This window comes from Andrena cerasifolii, chromosome 7, assembly GCF_050908995.1.
Source record: "Andrena cerasifolii isolate SP2316 chromosome 7, iyAndCera1_principal, whole genome shotgun sequence".
Lineage (NCBI taxonomy): Eukaryota > Metazoa > Arthropoda > Insecta > Hymenoptera > Andrenidae > Andrena > Andrena cerasifolii.
In genome coordinates, this window is record NC_135124.1 from 10921314 (window position 1) to 10947001 (window position 25688).

At 44.0% G+C, this 25688-nt stretch overlaps 4 protein-coding genes across 11 annotated transcripts in view; 1 reads left to right on the plus strand and 3 right to left on the minus strand.

Moving 5' to 3' along the window:
- LOC143371326 (vacuolar protein sorting-associated protein 35-like) lies at positions 1–4231 on the minus strand. Of its 4 annotated transcripts, none has more exons than XM_076816352.1 (12): positions 4134–4231; positions 3355–3574; positions 3134–3257; positions 2835–3030; positions 2573–2767; positions 2422–2505; positions 2111–2347; positions 1750–1898; positions 1183–1669; positions 699–1118; positions 465–608; positions 1–394 (listed from the first exon to the last, which is right to left on the minus strand). In XM_076816352.1, the coding sequence occupies exons 1-12, from the start codon at positions 4134–4136 to the stop codon at positions 215–217; spliced, it is 2439 nt and encodes an 812-aa protein (XP_076672467.1). In that variant the 5' UTR covers positions 4137–4231; the 3' UTR covers positions 1–214. The 4 variants fall into 4 exon arrangements, with proteins under 4 accessions (XP_076672467.1, XP_076672468.1, XP_076672470.1 ...); XM_076816353.1 differs by having other exon boundaries at positions 3355–3553; positions 4134–4230; XM_076816355.1 differs by lacking the exon at positions 4134–4231 and adding an exon at positions 3759–3932 and having other exon boundaries at positions 3355–3553.
- LOC143371325 (ATP-binding cassette sub-family C member 10) lies at positions 4152–13001 on the plus strand. 4 transcript variants are annotated; one of them, XM_076816349.1, is made up of 17 exons: positions 4155–4283; positions 6440–6603; positions 6698–7453; positions 7658–7915; positions 7995–8268; positions 8394–8617; positions 8764–9001; positions 9083–9351; positions 9444–9674; positions 9738–9949; positions 10018–10873; positions 10945–11171; positions 11261–11767; positions 11843–12034; positions 12098–12341; positions 12424–12563; positions 12623–13001. In XM_076816349.1, the coding sequence occupies exons 2-17, from the start codon at positions 6460–6462 to the stop codon at positions 12738–12740; spliced, it is 4890 nt and encodes a 1629-aa protein (XP_076672464.1). In that variant the 5' UTR covers positions 4155–4283; positions 6440–6459; the 3' UTR covers positions 12741–13001. The 4 variants fall into 4 exon arrangements, with proteins under 4 accessions (XP_076672465.1, XP_076672464.1, XP_076672463.1 ...); XM_076816348.1 differs by having other exon boundaries at positions 4160–4287; XM_076816347.1 differs by lacking the exon at positions 4155–4283 and adding an exon at positions 6050–6206.
- On the minus strand, positions 4485–6016 carry LOC143371328 (coiled-coil domain-containing protein 97-like). 2 transcript variants are annotated; one of them, XM_076816357.1, is made up of 3 exons: positions 4926–6015; positions 4683–4845; positions 4485–4605 (listed from the first exon to the last, which is right to left on the minus strand). In XM_076816357.1, the coding sequence occupies exons 1-3, from the start codon at positions 5813–5815 to the stop codon at positions 4540–4542; spliced, it is 1119 nt and encodes a 372-aa protein (XP_076672472.1). In that variant the 5' UTR covers positions 5816–6015; the 3' UTR covers positions 4485–4539. The 2 variants fall into 2 exon arrangements, with proteins under 2 accessions (XP_076672472.1, XP_076672473.1); XM_076816358.1 differs by lacking the exon at positions 4485–4605 and having other exon boundaries at positions 4697–4840; positions 4926–6016.
- LOC143371332 (EF-hand calcium-binding domain-containing protein 11) overlaps positions 12796–25688 on the minus strand; it is an 18959-nt gene continuing 6066 nt past the window's right edge. Inside the window, exons 2-4 of the mRNA XM_076816364.1 lie at positions 13519–13737; positions 13316–13451; positions 12796–13251 (exon numbers count right to left, since the gene is read on the minus strand). Of these exons, the coding sequence (XP_076672479.1) occupies positions 13091–13251; positions 13316–13451; positions 13519–13551 (330 nt within the window). The 5' untranslated portion in view covers positions 13552–13737 and the 3' untranslated portion in view covers positions 12796–13090. The remainder of the gene's footprint in view (positions 13252–13315; positions 13452–13518; positions 13738–25688) is intronic.

The window sequence follows — 25688 nt, forward strand, 5'->3', positions numbered from 1 at the left end:
TCTGTACAATAAAGTTTTATTATAACAATTATACATGTTACGTTTCACGATCCAACAAATGACTTTCGATGCATTATAGACAATTTAATTTTCCGCCATTCGAATTGCGATAATCTACTAACTAATAAGCGTTTAATCTCACAATTTGTAATCATTTTAATAAAATAATCAGCAGAGTTTCTTATATACAAAATTATCATTCACGATGATTGCATTACAAAACTAGCCCCTGATATAATAGGCTATCCGTTTCAGGCGATTCCATTCTGTTCCTTAGATATTCTAACGTGTTGGCCAAATGTTTTTGAATCTGTTCAGTTTCCTCGCTGACTTCTAAATTCGGAAGTTCTTCCCTAATTTTCGCGATCACCTGGTTTAAGATTTGAACAGTTACCTGCAAACAATGGTTACTTAACGGCTCGTTCTTCCGAATAAAAATAGTGAGAAATAGAAATAATATTTACCGCTACGTTTGCTTTCTCGTAGAAATAAATGTAATGATTTAGCAATTCGACGTAAAGTTGCACTTGAACCGATGTGTCCATGCACTGACTTGCAATTCTAATACCTTTCTTCAAACAGTCTAATACTTTATTTCCATCTTGCATCTAGAAGAATTGTATAAATAAAGTATAGTTCCTGTTCTTTATAATTATATAACGCTATTCGCGTAATACTTTAGAAGAATTCAATCTTACTTCTTTCCCTCCAGTTGCCAATGATTTCCCGGACCAAAATATATGCGAGCAAGTAGCAACCCCTCTGCATTGATCCGGTTTTCTTAGTAACTTGCTAGCATATAAAGCACATTGGTTACGCACTGGCTCTGCATTTTCTTCGCTGAAGCAGCTCATCTGCTCAAACGTAGCAATGATTAATGTAATAGCTGCCAGCTGGGCCTTGGAATCGCTTATTTCATCTTCGTATATGGAGAACGCTTGACTCATAAATTCATAAGCGACCATTTCGAAATTATCGAAACGTATCTCTCCTATTGCTATCGCACCCTGAAGGAACAGTCTCAACGGTAGCTCAGCTAATTCAGCCTTCATTAATGCAGTAATGGTGGCGTGGCAAAACTGAAAGATCTTTTGGCACTTCTTCTGCCACATTTCATCCTACAAAGAGTAATGGTTAAACCGAATTCAGAAAAATCGTATTATGCCTTAGTAATTTACTAACTTGGTCCTTTAACCCCTTGTATGTGAAAGCTAGTTGATAAGCCTGAAATACTATCGGCGGTAAAGTGTATTTTATTCTCTTATTTCCACCAGCACTGAAGTGCTTTCTAGCGGCACTTAATATCATGTACTGCTGATCAGCTGTCTCAGACTTAAAGTGATGTATCAGTCTGCCAAGTAGGCCTTGCTCTTCTGCGAAATCTTCAGGGTCTTCCTCTATGTTGGGCTGATCCGGCTGATCCTGCACCAAGGGAGACACCATGGAAAGCACTGAATCCACTTGTTCTTGAGTTGGTATTAAAGTTTCGTTTTCCAAAATGTTTGTTATTATATAAATAGCTAATAATTTTCTACCCTCGTAGTCGAAGTAATCTAATAATGGAGCGAAATGTTCCAGTTTCAAAACAGTTAATATATTTCTATAGTTATCTATAGGAATCTTCATTAATCTTACTAACTCTCTCGACACAGCGCTATTATACTCGAGCCTGAAAATTTATTCACACTTAATATATGTAGTTTTGTGCACACAGAAACTTAATTGAACTATATCGTTATATATACATACTTATCTACATTTTGTTTCTGGAATATTTGAACAGTTGTTAATAAAACCTTATCCACATAATCCACTCTGTCGGGATAACATTTGTGTGCCAAGTTAATGAGAGCTACTTGAAGAGAAACCACATCTTCCGGAGGCATATCTTGTCTAGTCTGCAAAGGAAATCAGTTCCATTAGTAAAAAATAACGGAAAGATCAGTAACTGTTATGGCAAATCATTTTCAGACTTAAACTTGGTGAGTAAGGATAATTTGTTATTGATAACTTCGATCATATTTATATCAACTGTGTGTAGTATCGAATCATCATAAAACTTATAAATTAAGTAAAGTTTTTTATTATATACTATTATAACCATACCAACCTGTATAATGATAGCAATCTGATCACTAAAAACATCAAAGAGCTTTACATCTTGTGGAATTCCTGGCACTTGATTGGGACTTCCTGGTCCTCCTACACCATCTGATCTTTGACTGAACGCTGCGAGACGGTCTATTAACGAAATGATTATATTCTTCACATTTACACCATTTTGTAACTCGGCGCAAGACTTTAAAAATGCGTTTAATGTTTGTAAATGGAACTCATCGGGAAAAACCTAAATAAGCATAAAAATACATTACTCACAATCATGTCGTTATATCAGCTACAAATATGCTGAAATATATTTACTTGAATTATACACTCCATAAGATATTCCTGGGCAATTGCATCCCTACAACTGACTACTTGCTCCAAGATTCCTGGTAAAACAAGCTGAAAATCATTCTATTATTAGTTAGTAATTTAAAAAGATCTAGATTGGAATACATCTGACATCCACCTTTTTATATTTATCTAATGTAACTGACTCCAACTGGCTAAGCCGTACAAGATTAGTTCCCACTAAAATTCTAAGCTCTTCTCTTTCTCGTTCTCTCCTCTCTCTATCCCTACTATGACCTTGATGTTGCATGCGCACCCATAACTTATTCATTTCTGCGAAATTCATCAAGACAAAATCTATACTGTCACGAACCTAAAGAAAAATACAGAGAATGTAAACTTATAAGCTGGATATTTCTCTCTCTCTCTTCGATACATACACTTCCATCCAAATCGTCGTCTTCGGAAACATCTGGCAAAATGTTACGAGTACACTGTAGTAAATAATTCCTTAAGAAAAGACCTCTTAAAGGGTGTTGTACACCCCTGCACATTTCTACCAGATCTCTTAACAGATCTCTCTTTAAACCAGGCGTTGTTTTGATATATACTAATCCAACCGTGATAAGAAGATACCTGCAGTATGGAATATATTATCATCAAAGCCTCATCAATAATGCATCTGTCGCGAATAATGTATTACATCTGTGTTGTTATCGTATGCATGTATCGGACTTACAGTCTAGGGACAATATTGCCAACGTATTGTACCAATTCGTATAAATCTGTGACTTTTCTTCCTTTTTGAAATTCATCCAACAAATACAGCTCCAAGTGCCTCAGTTCGTCCGTAATAGCCATATCTAAGATTTAATGTAAGGCGGGCTAGTAAATACTTATAAGAACTCTTTCAAGTTCATTCCACGATGCGGGCTGGTTAATTGAAGTTGATAAGGATACACAGCTCGTAGTAACTCTTGGGACTCAAAAGAGAAGTTCTAAGTTCACCCAGCATCGTAGAAGCATGTTTCAATGCGTCCATCAATTTGGATTTGTCCAGGCAGTGTTTCATTTGAAAAGCTTGTACTTTGACGACGCCGATCGCATCTTCGAGTAGCTTCTCCTGCTCTTCTACTCCGGTTATGGCGGGTGTCATTGGCTGAGAGAAAAACAAAGATACCTACCAGGAATACCAGGTAGTACCATGCTAGGTAAGCCATTCAACGCAGGCATGCACTATTTTACGTTTATAAAACGCAGAGAGCCGAGAGCAACTATAGCTGCAAATCTATCCCCTTTAATAACTATTTAAAAAGAAAAGCATGTAAGCGGTAAATAATTCACTGATATCACTACGGGCTTACAACAAATTCGTGCTGAAAGTAAAACGTTACAATCTCCAAGATTCAACGACGCTCACACAATGTTTTATTAATACCGAAGGTTATAATTTACGGCAAACTGTCGCACAATAAAAGGAAAGCATTGCACAAATGTTTCTTCCACTACACTCGATGGGGGATAAAAAAAACTATCAATCGGACTTTAAACATTCGCCGAGCTGTTAAACATAAACATCGAAATTTTTTGCGACAGTTAACCCTAATGACATTAAGATAACTTTCTTCACGATAGTTGGGTATATTTTTCGTCAAATTTGATTGGCGTTTAGTCAATTGATTACGCAAGCAAGGGTTTCACATGCTTCTTGAAATTCAGATCATGAGATCTGCACTTACCATTTTCTTTCTTAACAAACTGAACGCTCGCTTCCCGCACTTGAAACACCCAGCGACGAAAGTGACACGCTCTGCACACCTATATATGCATTAGTTATATGTACATAGAAGAAACGACATTCCTATACACACCATCAGACGAAACTGCTCGTATGTATGTATGAACGTGTGTGCAACTTAATGAAAAGTGCCTCTGTAATTGTGACAAACTTGTATCGTTCCATTATGAGATTAACATTTGGAGTTTAAGAAAAACTTTCAATGCGTTTCCTTCTACTAAACTGCATGTTTCTCCAACTGTTCGGATCTAGTTGTTCGTTTTGATAAATGAGCATCTGTTATCTTTAGTGATTTCAAGGGTTTTTATTTACAAATGTTGTACTTATATTACTGTACATATACAGAACTACGTCTGAGAGTAATCGTCGCATACAAAATTATCCGAGGAGAGTGTACTTGCAGTGACCTGCTCCTATTGAATAAATAATTTTTTCTGTGAATCAGAATCTTTTATGCGAACCGATCATAAACTGTAATATATCAATTAACCTTAAGCGATTTCATATAAATATCCAGTTCATCCTCTGTCTGAATTTCATTCGTATCTTCAGATGGATCTAAAACTTCGGGAGATTCTGAATCAAAATATTTGTCTTCTTCGTCTTGCGATCTTATGTCTATGTTATCGTACGCTTCGTTGTTATCCACTGTGCTGAAACAATTAGAAAAGTATTTAGCACGTATGGGTAAACAAAAACGCTTTTGTTAGAAGTGAAAACATCTTCTAGATACCTATAATCAAAATCTAAGTCTTTCCCCTCCAAGAAATTTTGATACATATTGCTCACAAATTCTTGTTTGAGTATTTGTTTCTCTGCTGTCGAGATGCTAGATAGATTTTTACTTCCTTGCCTGGCCATGTTCTGATGCTGCGCCTTGTTCTCTGGTTCGGATAATCTACCCCAGTGAGTGTTTTCTATGATTTCATTTAAACGCTCTGAAAGACAATTGTCATCTTCCTCTTCGTCCGATTCAGTTTCTTCCAACACATTATCCTCTTCCTCCTCTTGTAACCTTTGTTTCTCTTTCACGATGTCTCTGTCGATACTCTCCATTAAAAGATTTACAAACGTAATATTCTTGGTATCTATATTGTCCCTCCTTTTCTTTTGTTCTTCGGTCATATACTGTCCAACCAGATGATCGTACAACAAAGGATTTCGTTTCATCATCTCGGTTTCACTGAAGTAATCTCCCCGCTCAACTAAAGTCTTCAGAGCCTGATATCTCCTATTCCGTACGTCGGTCTGTCTCGTTGAATTGTTAAAGAATCTTTGTAATCTATTAATATGGTGGGCAACTTCGTAATCCTCGCCTTTGCTTTTCTCAAAGTATTTTAAATGTTCCTCTTTCATATAATGCCCAAACTTAGATAAGAACAAACAACAGCTCTTTCCCAAGACATTACGAGCTATTGTTAATTTCTCAGCAAGAGTCAAGTCTGGATCATCCTTTTGCTGGCTCTTAAAGATCGCTTTGCTTTTAGCTACATAATTTAACAGTTCTTCTAAATCTGTATTGTCCTCTTCTTTATTCAGAATACCTTGTCGCAGGTCATTGTTATCTTTTTCCTTTAATGTCATCCCCGGTACGTAATCTTGCGTGTTTTCCTTTTGATTCATCTCTAACCAAACTTATGTCCTTTAATTTATACATAAATAGACAGCCTGAACACCATAATTGAACTGTAGATTTCTTTGTCAATAGTGTCTTTTATATCGTAGCTGCGTATTTGTTAATATTTCGATACATATATCATAAGAAATTGCATATTAAATTCTCGTTTTTATCGCAACGTTCTCCCTTCTTGGGATTGGCAACACGCCGATGCACGCCGTATCAAATGCAATCAAATGCGTCATCGACACCCACTGACTGTCAGACACTTAACCAAGTAAACCAAGAATCCTTCGGTAGAATTAATCCGAAACATAATACTTTGCGAAACGCGTGACAAATATTAAGAAATCCACATATGTTGTTGTCGTATAAAGCAGGATATATGTTTGATAGGTAAGTATTTTTTAATACGATAGATCTTTCGTTACAAAAGTCGCTTTGAAAGTAAAATTCTCCTGAAAGCATTGCCACAGTAATTTGCAATTGAAAGTAACTTGTTTAGAATGATAAGTAATAAAATCAATTTAATAGCAGTAATTTGTTGCACATACCACGTAATACTCGATTGGAGTTTGAATCTTATATTGTACAATTGTGTGGTTGTTCAGCACTGTTTCTTTTCTTAGATTTTTCGTAGCTTTAAAATATGGATAATAATTGGTTAACCGATGGTGGCGGAGAAACATGGAAATGGAATTGGACAGAATTTTGTGGATACCATGGAGGCATTAAGCCGTTGAATCCAGATACACATGATCTCAATGTCTGCTTCCAACAACTTTGCCTCCAGGTAATTCTATATCAGTAGATTAATTTCTTTTACACATAGTTCGCATATGTTAGCACACTTTGTATTTATTGAGCATTTTTCTTGTAACTTTCAGATTCCAGTTTTATTTTGTATCGCAATAGTATCCGCATATCATTGCGGTAAAAGAAATCTATATCCCCCTCGTCATTTAGGCTCTAATTTTGTCATAAACTTGAGAGTTTTAATTACGGTGTGCCTTGTAATCCTTCCTATAATTAGAGCATATATAATTTTAACTAATACTACTATTGATCCACCGAATAATGTGCCATCTAATAGTAATTTGCTGCCACACGGGAATATTATGACGTCGAATAATGATTCGGATTTAGCCTTCAACATGACAAATATAATATATCACCTAAAAGATGGACTGGATCGTACTATTAACTTTACGAAATCAGTGTTTTTCCCAAAGGGTCGTGTAGAAAATGTAACCGAACCTTCTCTTACCCTCGATACGCAAGATTACAATCCAGCATTAAATGCAGTCGAGAACAAAATTACATCCGCCAAACCTATCGATTACCTCGTGGCGGGTACAGAAGGAATAGCATGGGCTGTTCACATTTGTTTCATATTAAGCTTAAGGAGAGGGAGGGATTTTAATCCACGAGGTCCTGTGATGGTTCGAGCATTGATATTCTTATTAATCGTCATTTCTACATTATTACTGCGGAGTCATATGAAATATACTCCACAAGATGTTTTGCCGAATTTGTCATTGGGATTTAGTATCAGTGTTGTCACTCTACTAATACTCTATGCTATAACACTGATACCGAGTCATAATAGTTTACAAGATATGAGATCATCTCGATTTAATGAAGTAAGTGATTATAAGTTGTTTGCTTCCAATATAGTGGTTCGTAGTATTATCAGTGACTAGCGTTTCTACATGCTTATCGATGTGAAAGATTTCAAACGTACATTGCCGAGTACATGTGCCATTAACAAATTGACTGTGATATCAGGAACCATAGATTATTAAATAAACACAGATATCACAGAGCGGTAAAAAATATGTTCATAGATAGGAGAGCGGACTGCACTGTTGAGTACTCCTAATTCTTCTTACGTAAGATTCCCAGAGGAGCAAGACCCAACTTACCTTGGGACTGCTATGGAGAATGCAACGACAACCTCTAAGCTCTCGTTTCACTGGGTGCACCTATTACTGGAAAAGGGTGTTCGTGGGGTATTAAATCATTCGGATGATCTGTTCGATTTACCAGAATATGTCAGTACTAATACGATTAGTCGGAAGATCGATAAATATTTTCAAACTATGGTAACTTTAAAATTTCGTTATCTCTGCTCCCCCAGAAGACAGAAGTTTCGATTCTTAAACGCACAATACTATATTATAGCCCAGCGATGTTAATAACAGGATGGAAAATACTGAATTAATGGCGGAAGGAGATGTAAAAATTATTAGAAACGAAATGACATTATTCCGTTTATTACATAAATGCTTTGGTTGGGAGTTTTACTCAGTCGGAATATTAAAATTTATTGCTGACTGCACTACATTTATGGGACCAATATTGTTGAATAAACTGGTTGGGTTCGTTGAAGACAAGAATGAACCCATTTCGTATGGATACTTGTACGCGTCGTTAATATTTATTAGTGCTTTAATAGGTACGCATTAAAGTATGCCAACTAATGTTTGTAGACAGTGTTTAATGCTTGAATTGATTTCATATAAACATAAGAAACTTTATAATTCAGTGTGTTTGGTATAAGGGACAATTTTTTTATTTTAGGGGCTTTTTGCAATGCCCACTTTACATTTTGGATGTCTATCATTGGCTTAAAAATTCGCTCCACAGTCATAACTTTATTGTACAGAAAGACTTTGCACTCCTCGAGCGTTCAATTAAAACAGCAATTTAACTTTGGAGAGATTATTAATTTTATGAGTACAGATTGCGATAGACTTGTCAACAGTTGTCCAAGTTTTCATGCATTTTGGAGCATACCATTACAGGTAATTTCTTAGTGTAGCTCTATATGCTTTGTTTTACATTATAGTAGTAATTGTAAGATATTATTATTAGAGACTTGGTCTTTGCTAAGAATATTCGACTCTCTGTGATGGGCAGATAAGAATTCCTTATATGCATATCTTTTCAGTTAGTTGTGACATTGTATCTTCTGCATGAGCAAATAGGGATTTCATTCTTAGCTGGTGTTTCTTTTGCGATAGTGCTTATACCCATAAATAAAGTAATAGCAAATCGAATTGGGAAACTTAGTACGAAATTAATGGAACACAAGGACCAAAGGGTCAGGCTTACAGGTGAAACACTACGCGGAATAACAGCGATTAAGCTGAATGTATGGGAAGATCATTTCTTGTGGAACATTATCAGTTAGTATACTTTCGTGTACACGAATTTATTTCCGGCCGTTGGTCTTCACGTATGACTATTTATCCTCTTTTCTTGCTTAGAATTACGAGAGAATGAGATTAAATATTTAAGAGGTAGAAAGTATTTAGATGCACTGTGCGTTTACTTTTGGGCTACAACACCAGTGTTGATTTCTATTTTAACATTTGCTACGTATGTACTTCTTGGAAATACTCTCGATGCGAAAACAGTTTTCACTAGTATGGCATTGCTGAATATGCTAATAGGTCCACTAAATGCATTTCCATGGGTTTTGAATGGTCTTACCGAGGCTTGGGTATCACTAAAAAGAATTCAAAGAATGTTAGATGTAAGTGGAAACTGCAATCTACTAATAAAGCTCAGAGTATTCGACAGTTCTAATTTCTAAATATTATTTATTCCAATTCTATCTCATAATAGTTATCAGACGCAGATATGTCATCGTATTATTCAGAAGCGCCAGTCGGTGTAGATTTAATGCTTCAGAACGTACTGCTGGGTACAAAAAAGCAACAGCTTAAGGAACAGAATGATCCCGACACACCTAAAAGTACTTCATCGCCATCTTCTAGCTCAGAATCTAGAAAAACTATCACTTTTGAGGGTGATGGCTCTTTTAGTTTGCAGGATATTAATATTACAGTTCCGAAGGTAATAAATCTGTAGCTCATCTTGATTCCTGGAAATTTTATAAGCCGAGTGATTTTGTTCTAGGGCCACTTAATTGGGATTATGGGAGAAGTGGGTGGTGGCAAGTCACTGCTTTTAGATGGCATTTTGGGCGAAGTTACTAAAAGTCGTGGCACAATAGCAGTGAACGATGTTGAAAAGGGTTTTGCATACGTAAGTCAGAATCCTTGGCTGCAACGAGGTACCATTCGAGATAATATTCTTTTTGGGAAATCGTACGATTACAACAAGTACAAGTGAGTATTGAATTGTACAAAACAGGCGTGGCGAAATATTCTAATACAAAACGCTTCGTATTCTTCAGGACTATCCTAAAAGCATGTGCTCTCGCGGCTGATTTAAATTCCTTGCCGAAGAAAGATCTAACGCCCGTGGGCGAAGCAGGGAATACTTTAAGTGGAGGTCAAAAGACACGAATTTCTTTGGCACGAGCTATGTACGCGGACAAAGATATTTATTTATTGGACGATGTTTTAGCGACTTTAGATTCAAAAGTCGCCAGCCACGTATTCGAGCATGTTGTTTTGGGCTTGCTGAAAAGCAAAACGGTACTATTATGTACTCATCAAACCCAGTATTTAATACACGCCGATCTGGTAGTAGAAATGTCAAAAGGCAGGATCGTTAAACAAGGTGAACCGAGTGATGCTTTACCCGATTTGGAAGACTACTTATTATCTTCGGAATCTATGGACTCAGATTTGGATATTACATCTATAAACGATTTACCAAGAGAAGCGTACCGAACTGACAGAGATCATAACGATCCTTTGCTCAACGAAGAGTTTTCAGAAAGGGGAACTGTACGTCTTGGGGTGTATGCCTGCTACGCGAATGCTGTGGGCCGTTATTTAGCAATATCGATAGTTCTCTTGATGTTTTTAATGCAAAGTTCTAAGAACGTCACAGATCTGTGGCTATCATATTGGGTCACTCATACTAATAATACAGCAAGCAACACTACGGATAGATCAAAGACTTTGCGATTAGAATCCTTCCTTGACGAGTACAGTCTAACTACTGATTATTATTTAACAGTTTATGCAATATTAGCTGTGTTTAATACACTCTTCACGCTTATGAGGGCATTTGCGTTTGCATATGGTGGAGTCCAAGCGGCTATCGTTATCCACAAGCAGCTTCTAAAAGTTGTTATACGGGTATGTAAAACACGTAAGAAACAAACGTCGAATTTTCGACATTCTGAACTGAACGTAACATGTACTTGTAGGCCAAAGCTGTGTTTTTCGATATTCAACCCTTCGGTAGAATCATAAATAGATTTTCATCCGATACGTACACGATTGACGACTCCCTCCCCTTTATCGCTAACATATTATTTGCACAACTATTTGGCTTGTTTGCAACAGTTATCGTCACGACGTACGGTTTACCATGGATACTTTTAGTATTAGCTCCACTTGTGCCAATTTACCATTGGATTCAGAATCACTATAGGTACATCGATTCCTTCGATTCTTCTCAATTCTCTGCTGAAACGTTTGGGAACGTTAAAGAAACGTATTGCTTAATTAAACATTTTCCAGACTAACGTCAAGGGAATTGAAGCGTTTATCGAGCGCAGCTCTCTCGCCGTTATACGCGCACTTCAACGAGACCCTGCATGGACTATCCACTATCAGAGCTTTTCGCACCGTGTCTCGTTTCAAACAAGAGAACGAGCTTCTGCTGGAAGTCAGTCAGAAAACGCAATTCGCGTCGATTGCAGTGAGTCAGTGGCTCGCGTTAAGATTGCAACTTATCGGGGTTGCTCTTTTAGCAGGAGTAAGCAACATAGCTGTTATACAGCACCAGTATAACATAGCGGACCCTGGCTTAATAGGTCTTGTTATCGCTTACTCCTTATCCATAACTGGATTGTTATCCGGCGTGGTGAACGCATTTACCGAGACAGAGAGGGAGATGATCTCGGTCGAGCGGGTGAAACAGTATTTAGAAAGCATCCCTGTGGAAACTGGGAAAGGAGATAATCCGCCGTACGCTTGGCCCAGCCAGGGTGTAGTCGAGTTCAAAGAAGTTGTTTTGAAGTACAGGTAATTAATACGATCAATTAGACGCTTCCATTCATTGTAGATGGCTAATGCTCAACGGCAAGTGGTATTTCGCAGAGATCATTTGGTGCCGTCCTTGAATGTTGTAACTTTTGTTACGCGGCCGGCAGAAAAGATCGGAGTTGTCGGGCGCACAGGTGCTGGGAAAAGTTCGTTGTTTGCTTCGTTGTTCAGATTGAGGGAGATAACTTCCGGAACTATACTGATCGATAATGTTAACATACAGACTCTACAGCTGAACGCATTAAGGTAACGTTTTTGTTAATACTTGGTAATTCTGATCGCTTCGATAATTCAAATACATCTTTTTAGATCTCGTTTAGCTATTATACCTCAGAGCCCATTTCTCTTTTCGGGTACCATTAGAGAGAATCTGGATCCTCTGAATCAGTACCCGGATTTGCATATATACAAAGCGTTAGAGAAATGTAAGGTTCATTCGTTAGTGTACCGCCTGGGAGGGCTTGGTGCCACTTTAGATGAGAATGGTAACAACCTCAGCGCGGGTCAGAGGCAGCTGTTCTGCTTAGTTAGAGCAGTTTTGCATAACGCCAAGGTACCGCTATGCATTCCTCTGTTACTAATCTTTTGGGGTGTCGCGTTTCGTGTAACATTAAGTTTCTAATGCTCGCCCGCAGATTGTCTGTATCGACGAAGCTACGGCGAATGTTGATCAGGAGACGGATAAATTTATTCAGACGACGATAAAGTCTTCCTTCCAGGCGGCCACGGTGATCACTGTGGCGCATAGGATAAGGACGATCATGCACTGTGATAGGTATGGTACTCTTATTATTCGCAGCTCCCGCTTATACTTGATGGCCGTGCATGTTCTAGAGTTCTTGTGATGGGAGACGGGGAGGTTCTAGAGTTTGACGAGCCTAATCTTCTGATTCAAAATGTCGATTCCCACTTCTATCAGCTGGCCAGTCAAGAGTTTTCCGACAAGGAGTGAAATTGATTATACACCATCCGACAGAAATATTTATTTCTTCTCATCTGACGAACTCTTATACGTGCCAGTATAATGTGTCATAGTATTACGATTATTGACTGCACATAGCGCAACGCGTCCTGTATATTATTGTTAAGACTGTATTTTAATCTATAAAATTGTAATTATTTTTGTACAAAACTGCGAGGACTGTATCATAGTCGGTAAGGTTACAAATAGCGCGGTAATTTAGTAAATACGTTACGAGATTGTGATAAGATACGAAGCTTTCCTTTGTCTTTTTTATTTACATATTTGCTTTGTACCTAAGTAAAGGTGCACCTCGGATCAAACTACCTCGTTGTAATCTTTTATACAACCGACAATATACTCGTGAATTCATCGAAATCGATGTACCCTTTCTTGTAATGATCCAGTTCCTTGAATACCGTCTGCCAGACGGAGGACGGTAGCTTCAAATCAACGGACTTGCTCGCGGAACAGAAATCCTCTAATACCAAATACCCTTTGTCTACAAAAAGTTTCCAACGGAGTTACTTGTGAACTTTCTAGTTCCGTGGAGGATAGTTACGTACAATCTTTATCCAGCAAGGTGAATAACATCTCCGCGTTAACGCGCGAATCGTTTGAGCAACACTTCTTATATACCCAATGTTCAAACTGCTCGTACGAGATTCTATCGGCAGACCGAAACACCAGTTTCACTTCCACCTGAAAGTAAACGCAGCGATAGCACTCCTTTAAATATCTATGCTCTTTCATTCGTAAAAAACCGCACTTTGTCCGGGCAGTATCCAAAGACAGCCGTCATCGCGACTTTGTACCGCCGTTTAGTCAATGAACCCTCGGCCTCCGCGTCAGCGTAGTCGAAAGCCTATGTTAGCAGAGCGCAGCGCCGTAAATCCCATTATTCCTCCCATCGCTGTGCCATTTTACCTTTCTCGCGCGCTCCTTGCAAACGTTCCGCGTCATTCCTCCCTCCCGAGATGAATGCCACCTGGAAGGAAACTTCCTTGAACGACTCCCATATTAAGGGTTCCCCGATGAAAGCGAGGCGTTTGCTCGTCGCGTAACGCGAGAGGCGCGTATCGGTCTTTCACGCTAGTAACTCGACCGGCACGCATTATATCGTAATTAAAACGCGGCTCTCCTTTCAGCCGGCGGTATTTTGTAATATTCATCGCGGGGCCAATTAACGCCGCCGCGGGACACGCACACGCCGCCAGCCGAATGACATAACGTCTGGCTATATCCGGCGTATTCAGCCGTCGCGTTTTCGCAGCCTCTGTCACCGTTCTGAGCCGCTGAAAACTAATGAGCTGTAACCGCGGGTTGATTTTGCTTCCCGTTTTTTAATTACCCGCCATTTAAATCCGTTCAGTCCGTTCTCTTCTCTGCTCAGCAGCGGAGAAGCGATATTTTTCATACGCCCATCCGCAACGGGCGAAACGCACGAGGGAACACCGACCGTCTGCGTTTCATATCCCTAATGATGTTCGTATCGCACGATCGTCTGTCGTCTATTCCCACCCCCTTTGCCGACAACGATTTAACGAAATTTTCACAGGAACGTCACTCCCTCGTTCGACGCACCGGATGCCCCTACCTGCGGCAGTCGCTAGAGACAATGATGCGCCGCTCCTCCAGCTTAAATCGTCAGGTTCTCGCGGCTCAATCGAGCAGGATGATCGCGGAGATCCGTGTGACGGGTCCGGGGCAAGCTAGACGACGGATCTGCGACGGTCTGGTATCGATCGCGTCACGATCGAGATGTCTACCGGCGCTACTTTGCGATGCTTCAAGCTCCTCTGGAATTCGGCCGTGTCCCGTTCCCCGAAAGAAGCCACGAATCCAGTAATTTCAGGACGACGAGGCAGAACAGATGGGAATCTAGCGTCGGCGCGGCTCTGTTTTTTCTTCCCCTACCCGCTTTGTGGGAGCCGCCTTTGAAACATGTGCGCTTCCGGCGCAAAGCACAGGCAATCTCGGCTGAAAAGCAAGACTTACGGGTGGCGTTATGTCATCGGCCGATACTCTCTGACAGGCCATAAAACCGCACGGGCATGGAGAGCGTTACGCTCCCCTCGTAAAGGCTAAGTTCGCGGTGTGCGTACGCCTGCCGCGAAGCGTGAGTTTACGGAAACGTCTGGCGGCTACTAATTTGGAGAAACGTCACGGATCCCTGCTCCTCTCGGACGAGAACAGTGGAGTGGAGGATGGACCGATACTATTTAGAAATATTCTCGAGTGGTTTTCGGCTGGGCCTCGGGGGAGGAGGATTCTTGAAAAGAAAAAGCGGATTCCACGCGCCCCCCCGTGAAATATTTGAAATTTCATCCTGGATGTAGCTCGTCTCGTGACACAGGCGGTGCGGCAGCCCTTCGCTCTTGCGCGTCTCGCTGGGCACTCGAGGCTTGAAGCACAGTCACTAGCGTGGGGGGCTTGCCGGCTACCCCGAAAGTGCACCTATCAAGGGTTGGTTCAACGAGCATACAGCCCTAGAGACCCTTGCTATCGCGGAGACTGCGCGCCGCCCTTTCGAAACTAGCTCGCGTTTATTATCGCATTCGGGCGCAATTCCGTTTCCGGCTAGGCGGGCCGCCGAATCGGATCGGACGGAAAATATGTATATCCGGTAACCGTTATAACGAGCCACGATATTAACGTGCAATTTATCCCGCTACCCTCGGCTAAATTGCGTGCGTGATTTAACCGCGCGATCTCTGCGCAACGAATATTATCGAATTTGCAAATTAGAGGCACGCAGTCGTGGTGATTATACATACGTACATACGTCGTAACTCGGGCGTTGGATCGAGCGGCATCGCGGCCTCTGTGCCGGTGAAGGGTGTCTAGGCCTTCGTTCACCCTTGAAGTTACGCAGAAAATATGCCAGTGTTGTTTGAACGAGGGGTCCCGGGATGGATAAAGGAGGCAGGCGGCGGCGCACGATTGCCAGCGGAACACCATGGGAAAACGTTAACTAGCGATCGCGAGCCCTCCACGAACGGTTTCCACTCTGGGAGAAAAAAATCTCGATCATTGGACACGGGCGGCGGCGTATTCTTCCGCGTGGTGAGCGCGCGGCACGTCAGCCGAGTGGCTGATTACGCAGCAGCGGGCCATATATTTGCATTAGGCCGCGAGAGTCACCCATAACTCATTACCGTTCCAACAATTCTCTTTCGTCAGCCGGCAACGCGTCGGCCGCATAAATCACAATTTGCCCTAGTGCTCGCAGGTGGACAGGACTAGCAGCGGGACTGGTGATCCAGGAAAGCACGCGATCGCGCGCGCTCTTCCCCCGCGGAAACTGTAATGATTGAGCGTGGCGTATTTAATTGACTCAGACGTTACACCCGTCCTTGGTAATTACGGGAGCGTAATAACGATCGCTCGACGTTTCGCGCCGGCTGCTCATCCCCGTCGACGACCATCGAGCGCGGCTCCGCCGTGAACAATTGGTCCCTTTCGGTCGATCGAAGGAGAGATCGATACCCCATCGAGGGGATGGAACTGGTTCAACGTGTTACGTGGCAGAGGGTGCCGATTATTGGCCGTGGCTTTCTTTCGCTCTCGCAAACACGCCCGTAATTTTGGACATGGGGCGCCGCGGCGCGAACGGAGGAGACGTCGACGCCGCGTGTTGACACAACGGCCGCGGCGGCTCGTGTTTGTGGAACAATGTCCCCGCGGCATTACTAGGAATAAAAACAAAAAAAAAGGGGGGAAAAAAGGGAAGAAAAGCGGGATAGACGTGTCACCAGACGAGTGTAACGTCTCTCATATCTCCATTAAGTAAGGCAAGACACAGCCGGATAACGGATATAACGGGCGCCAGCTACGGCTTTTACCGTGATTAGTGCACGGTGCAATGGGAAGCTTCGTACGGGGTACAGAGGTGCGTGGCAACGTTCTCGCGTATTCCACGCACATAGTATAAATGCGTTTGCAATATTAACGCGCGCGCACGCCTGTCTCCATGGTCATGGATCTTGAACTCTAGGTTCGTTCATATTGGGTCTCTCCCCCGGGGGAGAGTACGCGTCGCACTGAAATGTCTTCGTCTTTTTCTATCGTCCCTTTTCTCCCGACGTGCTCGCCGTCGTCGACGAACGCGCGCGAATGAAATCCTGCGACGTTGACTCCATTAAGTCAACGTTCGGTTTCACCGCGGAACGGTCTTAATAACGTTCGCGTCCTCTGAATGGGGGTTGCAGGGGCGCGTCGTCCTGTTTTTCACGCGTGAAACCCTTATCGCCTGTCGCGTAAGTCTTATTATGCTTTGGCAAAAAAAAAAAGAAAAAAGAAAGGAGAAGAAGAAGGGAAAAAGGAAACGCAACTTCTGAATTTCCATCAAGGATCGTCGAGACGAGGTTTCGGTCGAAGCCTCTTCTATATACCCGTGCGCGTTCTCTGTCGCGACACCAGGCAGTGCGCGCATTATACGGTCTGTTGCGACGAGAAATAGCAGAGACACGAAGGTGGCGGGTCTTCTACATTTACTTCTGTGTCCCCGTAGAATCATTACTACGTCCCGGGCTAAGCGAAGCGCACGGGCGCCTGTTGACGGCATCCGTTGATGCGTTAAAGGGGCGAGGAGATAAGTTTTTTTTCGCGAATTATGAAGGCGCTCATTCATTACGCGTCCCGTAATTGACGAGTCGCCGGGATGAGGATGCTGCCAGTATCAACAACGCTCTCTTCCCGTCCGGATACCACCCGCGCCCGGTGGTGATATTTTTCTCCAAATACCTGCACGAACGGTCGCCAGCAATTAACCAGAATCACTCATCGATCGGCGTCGGACAATGAAAAAAATGCGCTCGAGGCAAACGCGTTTACGACGCCGACGTAATTAAATCCAGAAGAGTGTATCGGCGCGGCAAACGTTAGCCAGGGATCAGATTCGATTTCGTAATTCATTAGCATAGAATTTCCGGGGAGCTATGCTTTGTTCGCCCGGCATTATAATAATTTAGTACGGTACTATTGAGCGGGACTCGCGATTGGCTCGGTCCGGTCTAGCACAATTGGCTTCCACCTGATGCGAAATAGATGCAACTCCAAGCGGATGGAGTCCGTTCGTACCATGCCAAATGCGGCGCAGATAGTAATTGGATTCCCCTCTCTGTAGGATCCCTGCGTATGGTCAGCAATAAAAAGCGACATGCATATTACGCGTAATACAGAGAGAAATTTAGCCGGGCCGCTGGCAGACCGAACGCAAAGAAATCTTTAAAAACCACGGAGCAAGCGAAAATACCTACGCGGTCGGAATTCGTTACGTCCAATTGAATTTCGGTAGATATTGGGATCGGTTAATGGTCCAATGAATTACTAAGATTAAATTTACTTTCCGCGCGGTGTACGCGTTCACTTTTAAGGAACAAATGGACCCTGATGAAATGTTTCCATTTGCGTGGCTTCCCGGGAATTTATTTATTTTTTTCAACGTCTGTAAAACGTAGGGGAGATCGGGGCTAGTTGATACGTTACTCAGTTTTCAATGCTTTTCATTTATGTTTGAATAGATTACTTGATAACAAAAATGCTAAAATATACTTTGGTCCTTCCTCTTTAATATATTGTAAATGAAAAGTTGGGAAAATAGATACAAAATGAATGACAAAATGTTATTGGGACGATCAATTTGTATGTATCAAAACTATTTACTTTTTCTCTATATAAACGGAACAGTTAAAAACCGATTGTTAACGTCAATGTGCACACTCGTATGCTGGATCGTAGGAAAGAATTGAACAGCAAACTTCACATATCTTGCTCAAATGGAGCTACATATATACGGTGTCAAGATAATTCGTCTCTATCAACTTGCACCTGTATCAACTAGCCCCTGTCTCCCCTACCGTAAACTGGGGGAATATTGACATGTTTTTGGAACATTTTGCTGTATAATATAAAAATTAAAATTTTTACATTTGCTTTAAAGTTAAAGTTTTACCTCATCAAATTTTTACATTTGCTAAAAAGTTAAAGTTTTACCTCATCTGAACTTAAATTAACACTTAAATTTGTTTCTTTTTATGTTCAAAATGCTTTATTTTTTACTATTTTTATTTTACTGTTTTTTTTTTAATTAACATTTTTAAATTTTGTTTAGGTATCCTATTATAACATTGCATCGTTTGTGATGGTAATACAAGTGTGAAAATGTATAAAATCTGTTTCCTTTTCCTTTTTAATACATGTTAAGTAGATGCCAATGTTCCCCCAGTTTACGGTACCTATCACAGTTTAGATTTTTACCCCTTCGTCTTTCGCTCTGCTGGCTTGACAGGCTGCGTTTCGTGCATTGATTACAATCATCACGTTGAAACGTTGTCTCTTTACATAGCCGGGCGGTAATTAAAAGCAGGGTAAAAATCGATCGATCTTCCCCGGGCGATCTTGAAACTCTATATCCGTTTCCTTCGATTCCTCGTGCAAGCGACGCGTTTGGTGGCCTGCGACGTCGACCGGGGGCTTCCTTCTCGAGGCGAACACTTGCTCGTTTACAGAGCACCCTCTCGCTTTTCTCCTCCTGTTAATCTCTCCTGCTCGTCTCGTATCTGGTTTCACGCCACCTCCCCGCGCGAGCTTTGGCGTTAAATGAGAGCTGACAAAAACACGTGTAACTTTCAATTGGCTGAGCAGACGCCCGAAGATTCTCGGCAGGGTTCCTTAATTGGGTTAAATAAATTCGTTCTGGTGCCATGTGTGTACGCAGCGGGACGGGGTTCGCCTTCGTGTGGGCGCACACCGAGTCCCACGACACGCGCCCGAGCGCGGTAAGACGAACCCTCTTGGGCCGCGTTCGTGTTGTTCCAAAGGGTTGAAACTGAACGCGGGCCCCACGTCCAGGAATTCGATAAACGAAACCCTCCCCGGTGGAAAATTTATTTACCTAGGCTAGGCGATCGAATGGTCGGAGGGGGAGGACGGAACGGCTCGACAATCGAGATAATCGCGTTGGCCCCGACATCCCTGTGCGTGTCTTTATAAATATTTAAAGGCGCCAGCGGTGGCTCGCGAATTGGATTCCACGACGATATTCCAGTCCCTGTTAACGCAACGAGGTCCTGCATTAAAACGTGCTCAATATCGGCAGCGGCAACGGGCCGTTACGGTAGCCAGATTGAAAAAGGTAACGACGGAGGAGCGCGAGGAGGATTCGAGGTGAACGAGGGAAGGTCTGCCTGACTGGCGGAGCTTCCGCTCGGAACCAAGGACTCCCCGTTTTAATGGAATAAAGGAGCGCTGGAGAGTACCGGTCTCCCCCGCGGGATCTCGCTTGTAAACGATATTATTACGAGGTCGCGTTAAAATATTGCGACGCTCTCGCGGCGACGGGCGGATGTTTCATTTAGTTCGACGATTCAGAAAAAGAGGGATGTTTCGGCCCTTCGCTGGGCTTCCAGCCGACAGCGGTGTCTGCATTTATAAAATGCAATACGCGCGGAGGGAGGTTGGAAAAGCACGAGCTCGTAATATCGCGGAGAGCAGCGGCGCGTGATCGTTTAATATATTTCATATATAACGGATTCATTTCGCGGAGTGCGAAGTTTGGCGTCTTGCTCCCGCTTTGTTCCGCGATAAAACGAGCTGGCTTTTAAAACAACACGGCGCAACTCGATGCCGGCAGCTAACCCCCACCGAGTGTCTGTCGAGCTCGGTGGAAACGCAAATTTTCTCGTGTTTCGCTGTTGCTAGGAGGCAACGTTGGGCGGCGAGAAAAGTTCAATCGATCCCCAGTAACCCCATTAACGAGGGTTCGTCGCGGAATCCCCGGAGTCCGTTCTTTCGAGACATGTCCACGGGGAACAAGAAGGTGCGCCGCAAGGCCAAGAGGACCACCGAGAAGGACAAACGCATGGCGCAGCTGGAGAAAGACATCGCGCGATTGGAATACGAGAACGGCCAGCTGAAACGCGACAGTGCCGACTACGAAAATCGTCTTGCCGCTTTCGTCGGCCCGGTACGCTTTAACAAAGACTTCCCAACGGTGAATCGCGTGCTGCGATCGGTCGCGGAGAAGAACCTTCCGCCGAGGCCCGAGAAGCATTTCGACGATGTGACGCCGGCTGGGAACGTCGGCGGCAGTGGACCAGGCAAGAAGAAACTGTCCCCGAAAGCGATGAAGTCCAAGAAGCCAATTTCGAAGAAGTGAATACGAGGTCTCTTGTTCCCCGTGGGCTCGCGCTCGGTACAGAAAAAAATTTGCAAAACCCTTTTCGACGACCGTTCGACGTTGACGTTTCCGAGACCGTCATATCGAACGCGACTCTTGAAAGGCGATACCTTCAAGCGGCGAACTCTTTCGGCCATTGAACGGTCTAACCATGCGTCAAAATTAATTGAAGAAACTCTCGGTACCGAAGCGACGCGGCTATGCCAACGCATGTGCAAGAGGTACCATGCCGACAGAAGCAAGTGGTAGCGAAGTGTGCGAAGAAAGTACTATGCCCCCAAGGGAAGCCTAAGAAGAAACAGATTCGAGAGGTGCGATGCCCGGCGGCGGAGCGTAAGAAATCTTGGGGACGCGAGGAAGAGGCACTGTGTCCAGAGATGGAGCGCGGAAGAAACGGCGGTCAGCGCGTATCGTGTCCAGGAAAATCGAATGATAAGCCTGTTAACAACGCGCAAAAGACTGCGCCTTGCCCGGCGGGGGAACGAAAGAGATCACCTAAAGGATGTCCTAAATGCGAGTACGATCGGATGGAGAAGCTGGAGTGGGAAGTGGGGCATGATTTCTGTCGACATTCAACCGATCGGGTTCCTAGAAACCATCTCTCATGTGATATCTTATTCACAGGTGTACCAACTGCGACGGGAGATACAGTGCATGAAAGAGGATCGAAAGACGGCCGAAAAAGCAGTGGAGAGAGCAATCATCCGGGGCGCCCGTGCTCTCGGGGGGAAATTTAAGCCCGTTGTTCCGGAATCGATTGAAAAACTTTTGGATAGTTGCGACAGCGATGGCTCTTCGGCGTCACACTCGATCAAGTTCTGCTCGAATAGAGCCAGGTCGGGCCCCGCAGCCGGTGGATTCTGCGTGGATAAACCGGCGAAGAAAAGGGAGTTCGATTGCTGCAAGTAGACCACGCATCGGTTAGGCACGTGTGAAAAAAAAAGCGACGCTGTCCGGTGGAGCAACTGTCGGCGCCGGGTATTCAAATAAAGTGAAACCCGATATTGATTGTAATTAATTGCTTCGCCGCGATCGGGATGAATGGGGACAAACCGACAAGTAAATTGTCGCGGTGCCGTTGTCGGCTGCAGACGATTTTATCGCGTGGTAATAAGTTCCTACGTAACGCGTTAATTAATAAACGGGCAAGAGCGACGGCTGGGCCCGGGCGTCGATTTAATTACACGTAACCGTACGTACCCGACATACGCACTACTCGTGCTCTACTCTCTCACGCGGACTTCTCGCGCGTGCACGCGCGCCGGCGTCGAAACGGCATCGTTAACACTGATAATATTCTCCGGGCCACTCGACCTGCCGGAAAACCGCGGATACCGTCGCGAGCGCAACGCGCGCAATCGAGATAATTAACGGGGCTGCCAAAGAAACGCTTTGTTATTCCGCGGGACGAGAGGGACGATTGCGCCTGTAATCGAGGAACGCGAACGTGTTTCGGCTGTCACTGGAGGTTTTGCTGCCAGCCACGGACAACGTTAAGGCAGCGCAATTTGTAACGGGACGTTTTACCGGATAATTATGCCCCGGTTAATAATACCACGCGGAACAACAATGAAACGTTATATCGGGCCTGGGGAATCGGAGTAATGGCTCGTTGTTTATCCGCAGTGATGCAGTGCTCGTCGTATTTGTCAGCGGTGACTGTCGATGATGAGTCTTGATATTCTATCCGTAAATGCGATGATGGACCGCGGGATCACCGTTCCGATTCCCCTGCCCCCTCTGTCGACGGTCACGCGCGAAAAAGCATCGACAAACAAGCCCGGCATCGTTATAAAATTTCGCCGGGAAACACATTGCCGCATTACCCGTTTCGAATCGACAGACACGTGTACGGACAATCGCGGACGGGCCGCAGAATCGCGCTAATCTGTTGCGCCGTAAAATTTCCAATCGACGCCCCCGAGTATCGACAAATAGAGCCGAGCGAATCGCGAATTTTTGATGTTTCGTTAATTCGCGGGAAATGAAAACATTCGTTATTTTATTTTTTTTTTTGTTCATCCCTCCACCCGCTCGATTCGGACGGGAGTGTGTAAACCATAAAATTGGCTCTCTATTTGAGCAAACAATCGGGGCGCGGTTGATAAGATCCGTTTTGCGTTAGTTGACCAGAACGGGAACGTAAAACCTGCCGCGGCGCGGTCGTGGAGGGCCGTATTGTAAATTGATAGCGATAAAATCTACTCATCTCTCGGTTTATTCGGCGGAGCCGAGCGAGCACCGACTTCGCCGTGGCATTATGCGGCGCGCACCAGCGAAATGGCAAGATTATTTTAAGGCGTATCTCGGTCTTATGCGATTTCACGTTACCCTCTCCTCCCGCCGCTCCTCCTTCGCGACACTGCTGGCTTCTCGTCTGTTCGAGGGGTCTCCGCGTTTACCAGGGGTATAAGTTAAGCCCCGGCGAAGAAGCGAGCCACTCTGACCAGCTAGCAAGCGAGCAAGCAAGCCCCAGAAAGAAAAGAGAGCCGTGTCTGCTGATGGTTCCTTTGCGATATCGTTCTTGGCAAATATTAGATGGTTCCGTCGACTGGAAGACGGTCCAATGTTTTCATTTAATATCCTGTGAATGTCGGCCGGACTCGCATCCGGCATTCAGGGGAAAGATTGCGAGAGCCATTTCCCGTGACTAGTGAGCGATGTCGTCTTTGAGATAAAGCACCCTGAAGATCTGCCGTCCGCGATGCTGCCTACGGACAGACGCTGGCTACGAGTTAAAGGGGTTGTTACTTACTTCGGCTAGTTTTTAATCGCGGTGGAACAGAGGGCCGAGTCATTGCTCCCCGCCGTCTCCTCTCCTCTTCGCTCGTTACCGTCGTTACTCCGAGCCGGCGAGCAGCAGAGGGACAGCGGCTTCGTACACCTACGCGGATAACGCGGCATATGTCCGACGCGATAAATTAACAACGATCGCCCGGTTGATGTTGATAGGGCTAATTCAAGTTTATCGCGACATCCTTATCTATGGGAGCAGCGCGTTTGAAAGCGCGATGAATGGCAGCAACAGAAATTGAACGGCGCCGCGTCGGGAAGCGTTCCAAATCAGATCAAATGCCATGAATTCCAGCCGCGCATCAAAGGGAGCCACCGCGAGCAAGTCGCGTATGCGCGCCTATTAACGCGTGCCCCGATAAACGCGCGATAATGACGATTGAAGGTGTATCGCGGGGCGCAAAGAAAAAGAGTCCAGCAATGGGATCGACGCGGATCGGCATCTCGTTAACGATAAAATATCTCTCGGCTGGTCTGGGGGCCGAATGGAAACGGCTGGGACGCCGGCTCGTTGAGATACGTATTCTGAGAATAATAACGTCCAAAGGAAATCACATTCGCCGGGATGAACCCGGCTTGTAATAATTCCTGGTCCCTCTGTCGCGATAAACTTTCACAATCGTCAGCCATTTGCTTCAAAGGGGAACGGTTGTCGGTGAGGGCGTACAAGAGTAAAAGAGCCTGATTATCGATGCCGCGAGGCGGGTGGGGGCAAAGCGAGGCGAGCTCCGTTAATAGCAGATTATTAAAATAAGAGAGGCAGACGAGTGGGTAGACCGATAGCGTCTGAATTAACAACTGTATCCAATCTGCTAGGTAATCGGACGTAAACTTGTGAAACCTGAAACAGGGATAATGAATTTACCCTCCTTTCCTTTTTTTTTTTCCTTCTCTTCTATCCGCCGTGCACTTCGATACTTTCATTGGAAGCCTCAGGTCCATCAGAGTAGTCCTCGTAATTTTTATGTTAAAATCGAGGCATAAGATTTGCTAAAGGGGTGCACAATATGTATCTGTTGACTGATGGCACGAAACAAAGTGGCGTAACGAGGCAATTTGTACGAATACAGTCGTTTAGAATGCTGCGCACCGACAGGACGGCCGCGACGATGTGACAAATTCGTGTTTACGAGGGTATAATGTCTTGGACACGCCTGTTGGGCCGGCGCCAACGGTTGCAAGCTGTATATTCGGATATCGCGGCTCGATCGCGGTAACGTTTTCGCTATTCGCTAGACACCGCGAGCGAGTTAATTAAGCGTCCGTTCGTTTTCCGTTCTCCTTCTATCGAGCGTGCCAAAACTTTCGTAGGCCGCAACTTTTCTCCTTGTCCCGCGACTTTCACGCGATTCGCGTAGCTGGCACGAGGCTGAGTCGTGGCGGCTCGATATAGTCCATTGAAATTAGGATCTGTCTTCGGAATAAAGCCCAGCGAGCTAAATTTTGGTATGGGCCTTTATTTGGTCGTTTTAAACAATATGTCAAAAGTCTCCATCGCGATCCGATCGCCGCTAAACATTTTGCAGGGGGTTGAAAAAAAGTAATTTCACTGGACTAATAACAGATTCGGCGGGAACGTTGATCACCGTGGACAAGCGAGTTTCGAAATGTTTCCGTCGAGGGTGAATTATAATATCAGTCGATCCATTAAGCCTTTCGCTCGTTCGTTATCCAAGGAGTTGGAGGAGTAGGGTGAATTTAATTTTTTTCTAATTAGCGGGACCGACAGCGCGAAAACTGCAAGTGCCCAACTTACGACGGAAACGGAATGACGAAATTGGCCGGGGGGTGTCCAGTTCTGGGTTACGGCAGCGAAACGGTCGAATGGCACCGTGATGTATCGCTGAAGCACGACAACAACGTCTGTACTTACGTCGTCCGCGTTACAGCCCCTTTGAATTCAGACGATAATCGCTGGTCCCGTATGCAGAAGTGTTCCACCTGTCGCGGACTTTATTGTCATC

What these genes read in the sequence shown, in the direction of transcription:
- LOC143371326 (XM_076816352.1), bottom strand. An exon ending in CAAGAGTTACTACGAGCTGT is followed by an intron (nt 3,258 to 3,354) that starts GTATCCTTATCA and finishes ATTAAATCTTAG; the next exon opens with ATATGGCTATTACGGACGAA. An exon ending in ACAAGGGGTTAAAGGACCAA is followed by an intron (nt 1,119 to 1,182) that starts GTTAGTAAATTA and finishes TACTCTTTGTAG; the next exon opens with GATGAAATGTGGCAGAAGAA.
- LOC143371328 (XM_076816357.1), bottom strand. Translation starts at nt 5,815, where the DNA reads ATGAATCAAAAGGAAAACACGCAAGATTACGTACCGGGGATGACATTA. An exon ending in GACTTAGATTTTGATTATAG is followed by an intron (nt 4,846 to 4,925) that starts GTATCTAGAAGA and finishes TAATTGTTTCAG; the next exon opens with CACAGTGGATAACAACGAAG. An exon ending in TTTATATGAAATCGCTTAAG is followed by an intron (nt 4,606 to 4,682) that starts GTTAATTGATAT and finishes TTTATTCAATAG; the next exon opens with GAGCAGGTCACTGCAAGTAC.
- LOC143371325 (XM_076816349.1), top strand. Translation starts at nt 6,460, where the DNA reads ATGGATAATAATTGGTTAACCGATGGTGGCGGAGAAACATGGAAATGG. An exon ending in TCCAACAACTTTGCCTCCAG is followed by an intron (nt 6,604 to 6,697) that starts GTAATTCTATAT and finishes TGTAACTTTCAG; the next exon opens with ATTCCAGTTTTATTTTGTAT. An exon ending in TTAATATTACAGTTCCGAAG is followed by an intron (nt 9,675 to 9,737) that starts GTAATAAATCTG and finishes ATTTTGTTCTAG; the next exon opens with GGCCACTTAATTGGGATTAT.